The sequence below is a fragment of the Melopsittacus undulatus genome, chromosome 8, assembly GCF_012275295.1.
Source record: "Melopsittacus undulatus isolate bMelUnd1 chromosome 8, bMelUnd1.mat.Z, whole genome shotgun sequence".
Classification (NCBI taxonomy): Eukaryota; Metazoa; Chordata; class Aves; order Psittaciformes; family Psittaculidae; genus Melopsittacus; species Melopsittacus undulatus.
This window is the reverse complement of record NC_047534.1, coordinates 50,869,017-50,875,054: the sequence shown is the minus strand read 5'-3', so window position 1 is coordinate 50,875,054 and position 6,038 is coordinate 50,869,017. Positions and strand designations below refer to the sequence as shown.

The following is a 6,038-nucleotide window of genomic DNA, read 5'->3' as shown; positions in this document are numbered from 1 at the left end:
TTAAAAATTTGTTAAATTCTTATGTAATTGTTATTTTTATTCAAGGTACATAAGAATACTCTTTATAAAAGTACTTCTTTCACTAAAACATTTTAAAACATTATTAGATCTCTGAAATGCTGTAGCCCCATTACAGTTCAGAATACAAAAAGGTCAGCAGCACAGGTATTTCAGTATTCTTTGCAATTGCATACATTCATTTAAAGGTTTCATTTTCATTTTTTTTTTCCCCCTTGGAAGTATTTTATCTTAGATTTTAGGCCAATAGACTTGCATAAAATCAATACAGAATGGAAATCAACTCTGGTATCACTATATTTACACACGCAGTGTTTACCACTGAAGAGTGATTTACACTTTATGTATATACTTAATGCAATAAAAATAAAACCAAACCACATATATCATGACTGACATTTTAAGTATCTTCTAGACATCACTTTCCTTTTTTTTTTCCCTTTTCCTTTTTCTTTTCTTTTTTCCCCCAAAACACATCTTCAAAATCCTCAAATGATTTTGAATGCATTGCTCTTTGGTTGCTCTGCCTGCTGCCTCTCCTGCCCCAGTCTGGTAAGGACTTGCTAAATGTAGTTCCCACTGATTAGAAAAGAAGCCGTTAATGCTCTGAGCTTCTAAAAAACATAAAGTCCAGGATAATGCAGGGTGGTAAACCAAGGACTCAGACAGCAGAAGCTGTTGATCACTACTGAGAACATTAGTTTAAAAGTCCCATTCTCTTCTTATGTAGATACCTGAGATATCCTCAAAACTTCCTGAGAGTTTTGCCAAAAGAGATAAGAGGATAATTACACCCTTACATATAATGGCTTTTACACCCCCAAATCTGCTCTTTGATGATGGGTTTCATTGCAAGTTTCAATTGAAGGAGCACACAGGCAATATGTGTTCTGACATCACATATTTCTATACAGATATCTTAAACTCTTCTGACCACGAAGAAAGGAGTAGCGTCTGACAGGCTGTGATTTACAGAACATGTTCTGGAGCCCAAGTCCTATACCCCCCATTCTGGATGGCAAGAAGGGAAAGAAACTAGCCGTTCTGTCATGAACAATCTTAGTTCCATATACAAAACAACAGGGTCCTTTCAAAAGTAGACCAAATCAGTGAACTTCTATTATTTGTCCACAACTTGTGACAGTCTCTTCTCTATTCCTACTCATTCATGAGCCACTACAAGAAGGAATGAACAGACCATTTCCCAGGAAAAAAAGAAATACTGTACAGATAGTCAGAATGCTGCCCTCTTAGTCCCATCTTGCAGGCACAAGTTAAGTTATAGATACAGCTAGACGTCCATAGGTAGTAGATACAATACAGATGACATCTGCACAAGATTGGATATTCAGTTTGTTCTTTTTAGTCCATAGGTACCCTCTGTTTAGGCTGCTCGAACTGTTCAAATGATGTCCTTCCCAGCCTACAGATGCACTAGAGTTAAAAGAGGGCAGAGAAAACTTTTGTCCACCCAAAGGCATCTCCTCTTGCTGGATTTTCATCTGGGCTCTGCTAGGGCACTGCTAAATACATCATATATACTTTATAAACTTAATTATCAACTTGATATGCTAGAGACAGGATTAAGACCTCTTATTAAAATACCTACACCTCAAATTTGGGTCAATCATGGTTACATTTAACCAACAGGAGTAGACTATGTCAGCTCTGTTGCACCTGGCCTTAAATTCAATTTTGCCCAAGTGGAAAGGTCACTGTTGTACACACACTCAGAAGTGGGCCTGAATTTCTCTTACATTTCTTGCCATCCCACTTTGTTACCATATTATTTGTCTGTAGTGATGTGTATTTAGGTCAATGTGTTCTTTGTTAATTGCATTAGCCATGTGCCTGAGACTTAGGCTTCCTCTTCACCTGGCACTGCCTTGGGCTATTAACATGTGGCCTATAAATATATTTCACTTTTAACTGTACTTAATCTGTCAGGTGAAATGGATAGAGTTTGTTTTAGGCAGAGTAAGATGATTAGTGGAATGCTAATTACAAAATTCACATGGGGGGAGAGACCCCTTTGTGTAAAGAAACACAAGACATTTTATATGCTACTTCTTATACTGAGTAACCAAAAGCAGAGGGAAGAATTATATTTGTGTTCTGCATATGAGGTCTAATTATATTTGTAATGTTGGGGTTTTTTTTAATTGCTGAAACATCTTTTGGAACTTTATAAATAGGATCATTTTCCCTTGGGAAAAAAATACAACATTGGCTTTTGTCTTCCAAGGTTGTTTGTTTTGTTTAAATTGTATTTGGTTAGCATCATTTTTCCTTGCATGATAGCAAAGATCAGAACAAGAATCAGGAGTGTGTTCAAACCCATACTCCACACTTGAGTATATTGCCTAAAGCACATTCAGCAAATGGAGAACTACTTCTGGCTTGGAAATGGAAAATTACTGTACTATCAGCATGGCAAAGTCCAGAAGAAGGAGCTGCATTACTTTAACTAGAGACATGAAAATTGAAAGACCTTTGAGAGGTCTATATAAGATGTAAAGAAAAATGCCTTCTCCCAGTTTATGTATTGAATGTCATAGGATCCTACATACTAGCTAAAATTCAGCCAGCCAGCTGATAATGAATTACTGAATTCCGACACCAGCAGAGACTAGAAGTTTCCCTTAGCTAAGCTAGGTTGGAGGTTGACTTTTTCCCCAAGGACATTCACTATGTTTTGTGCAGAAAATAAATATCCTGAAACTATTTGCTAACTGTTCAGCTTGGAAAGCTAGTGTCTCTTCTGAATGCCTCAAGATTAGGGCTCTATAAAATACTTGTTCTAGGATCTCATCCCTTTCCCTTGTGCTGTGCCCATCACCGCTCGTTCCAGACAGCTGTGGGGTAGCGTTCCAAGAGTGCGTTCCTCAGCTGGGCTGTGTGGATCTTGTCTCTGGTCTCCACAGTGCAGGTGACCTGGGAAAAGAATTAAGAGCATTCCTGATGGCATGGCAGCAACCTCGGACACAGGCATTTCCAACTCATAAAAGCAAAACGATCAGTGCAACGTAAAAACTGTGGACCTTGCATCCTCTGTCTCCTCAGGTAAGAAAACAGACATATGGGGCTTTTCCAGCTGTCCTGTATGGTCTTAAAAGCTTCTAACAGCCCTGCTTTATTCAACAGGTTTAAAGGAGATAGGCTGATCCTCTGCTGGCTCCTGGGCAAAATACTTGTCTGCTGTTGGCTTCCCTGAAGTCATTTGGTAGCAGCTTCTTATTTCCATTCCCTGACATATGTAGATGGTGCTGCTGCCACCTCACCACATTTCCATATTTCTGGGCACTGTTTGTTCCAGTACCTTTATCCTTCAGCTTCTTTATATTCTTCTCTTCTCTCTCATGGACTGATCCCCCCCAGGTCCTTCATTGTCTTTGCAGTGTTCTGTCTGGTTTCACCTACTCACACACATTCTTTTTTACTCTGATTTTTTGTTTGCCCATTGCATCACTTCTGTTTTCTGTTATGGTTGTTCTGCTGCTAAATCAATCCCCAACAAACTTAACCCTGATAGTTATCCTTTCTACTCTTCAGTCACCTCTGCAAGTATTATTGACAATCCCAACAGGCAGACACTAAAGACAATAACACACATCACTATTGCACCATTTGAAAACCTGGGCACTACCAACCGGGAGGCACCAATATGAAGGTGCAGAAGGAAAATGACACCTCACAATTTTAGACTATTAACTTCTGTCACAGCTGACCCTGCTGGAATTATCACTGATGTTCAAAGTGCCACATGGAAAAAATAGCTCACAGAAACATGGGAATCTTGTGGGGAAGGGATCCAAGATGAGTCACAGTGCAACAACAGAGTTTATTGTAACAGGCAAATTTACAGAGAATAAAGACAAAAACCCGGCCATGGTAACTTTAAGGTGGACTGCTGCAAACAGATGTCCTGTATAATGTTCTTATCAGAGCTGCATTCTTTACAGAGAGCAAAAAGGTGAAAAATAAACTTGTCTCTATTCAAGTATGTTTATGAGGATGTTTCTAAATAGGAACTTTGTGAATTCATGTTTCTGAATGAGCTTAAAATAACAATAAACCTTTAGCAAAACTGTTGAATGAGAAGGTGAAAGACTAACTCCACGTTATTCTAAACAGCCATGAGCTTACTTAATTAGAAAGCTGGCTATAGCTTCTTAAATATGCTTCATTAAATGAGACACATATCTGATCTGTTTCTGTAATTCTACGCCTCTTATCCTGAACGTCATTCCGTTCTTGTTTGGCTCTTTGCAACACAAATTCTCTTGAGATTACATCCCACTTTTTCTCCTCTGAAGTGGGATTTAGTCTGCAATCACAAAAAGCTGCCTTTTTCCCCTTCCACAGCAATCACGTCTGTTTTGTCCTGAGCAAATCAATTGCTGCACTTGGAACCAGTATGGACTTGCCAGGTCCACCTTTGAATGTCTGGCAGCAAGCAGCGATTCTGCCCTGGGAGCAAGCATGATTTTGATTTATAGAGCTAACTATCCTCCTCTCTGCCCTTTTCTTTGTGCTAATGACTGAAGCCAGAGGGCTTGTAAACTGTTTGGATAAATACTGTCTTTTTGTTCTGTTCATGCACAGCATATAACACCTGATACGGCCATTAATAGGCTGTAGTGTGATATAAAAGTAATAACAGCATCACAGCAGCAATAATAAACAATTCCAGAAATCCACCTGAAATTTGCCTGATGTTTCACCTGTCAAGCAGAGGAAGAGAGAACATTTCCTCACAGCAGGAGTGAACAGAGAATCACACTACACTTGAGAGCAGCTACTGATTTAAACAGCAAGACAGGCAAGAACTTGCTTTCTTGCTCAGATTAAGCCAATTCACACTGTAGTTTTACTTTTACAGAACTCTCTCTTACTCACTTCCCCAAGCAAGTATCATTTACATGAGTGTCCAACAGGGCAATCCTCATATTCATGGGGAGATATATGAAGATTTTATCTATCTAGGATGAATAGTCACTTAGGTACTAATTGCTACAGGATGTTGCATACCTGCTGATGAGTTAAGACTAAATGCTCTAAATTGGTCTTATCTAAGAACAAATAACAAACCTATTGCCTGATGTGTTTTACACTCTATGCAAGATAACCCGTGACAACTAGAGAAAACTAAATTTGTTTCAAACCCATAAGCCCTCAGGACTAGACACAGGCTTTTTGACCCAGCAGAGCTCTCATTCACTGCAGGACCATATTTGCGTAGTAGACCTTGCTTTTGGGTGTATAAAAAACCCACAAAAAACACCACCACCAAATAATGTGTGCATTTTATGCATTTCTCTCCTGCATATAGTATCCTTGATGGATAAAACAAAATAATCTGGTCCTGGAAGACCATTAAAATAACCAGCCACGTTATTTTACTTCAAGGTAAAAGCCAGATAGTCCCCAAGATTGGTGCAATGCAATGCTTGAGAAAGAGCTGAGCAACTGCTGTAGCTGTCACTTGTTCCTGCAGCCTGAGCCCTTATCTTTTGGCACATTCTTGTATTCAGGTTGGTGAACACAAGCAAGTTATTGTTGCATTATGTAAATCAGATAATAAAACAACAGGTTTACTTTTAGCTTTCCTGGAGTTGGGTTCTTATTTCTGCAACTGGGGCAAACTGTTCTGTACCACCTTAGCCTGCTGTGGAATGCCAGTGAGGAATATGACTGAGAAGGAATGTATTTTTGGACTTCCCATTCCAAGTGTCTTCATTTTGCAGATGGGGAGCTGAAGCACAATAACAATGCCTTGCCCAGGGACAGACAGGAAATGCTTTAGGAATGACACCATCCTTTCTGCAGCTGGACAGCTGCATGCTCCTCTGTGTTCTCTTCACAGGTCAATAATGCAGAATATGCTGGCAACTGGAGACTCTAATCCAAAATATTCTCATCCAGCCTTTTACAAAATGCACATTGACCCAAAGGAATTGCTCAAATTGACCAGAGCAGACTAAAAGAATTCACTGGGATCTGGCTTGAGGTGAATAAAC

The 6,038-nt window shown here is 39.4% G+C and overlaps 1 protein-coding gene across 1 annotated transcript in view; it reads right to left on the bottom strand.

The window, feature by feature from the left end:
* Positions 1-6,038, bottom strand: part of LOC101876578 (putative threonine dehydratase) — a 30,519-nt gene continuing 24,481 nt past the window's right edge. The window contains exon 12 of the mRNA XM_034065455.1: positions 1-2,952. Within this exon, the coding sequence (XP_033921346.1) occupies positions 2,854-2,952 (99 nt within the window). The 3' untranslated portion in view covers positions 1-2,853. The remainder of the gene's footprint in view (positions 2,953-6,038) is intronic.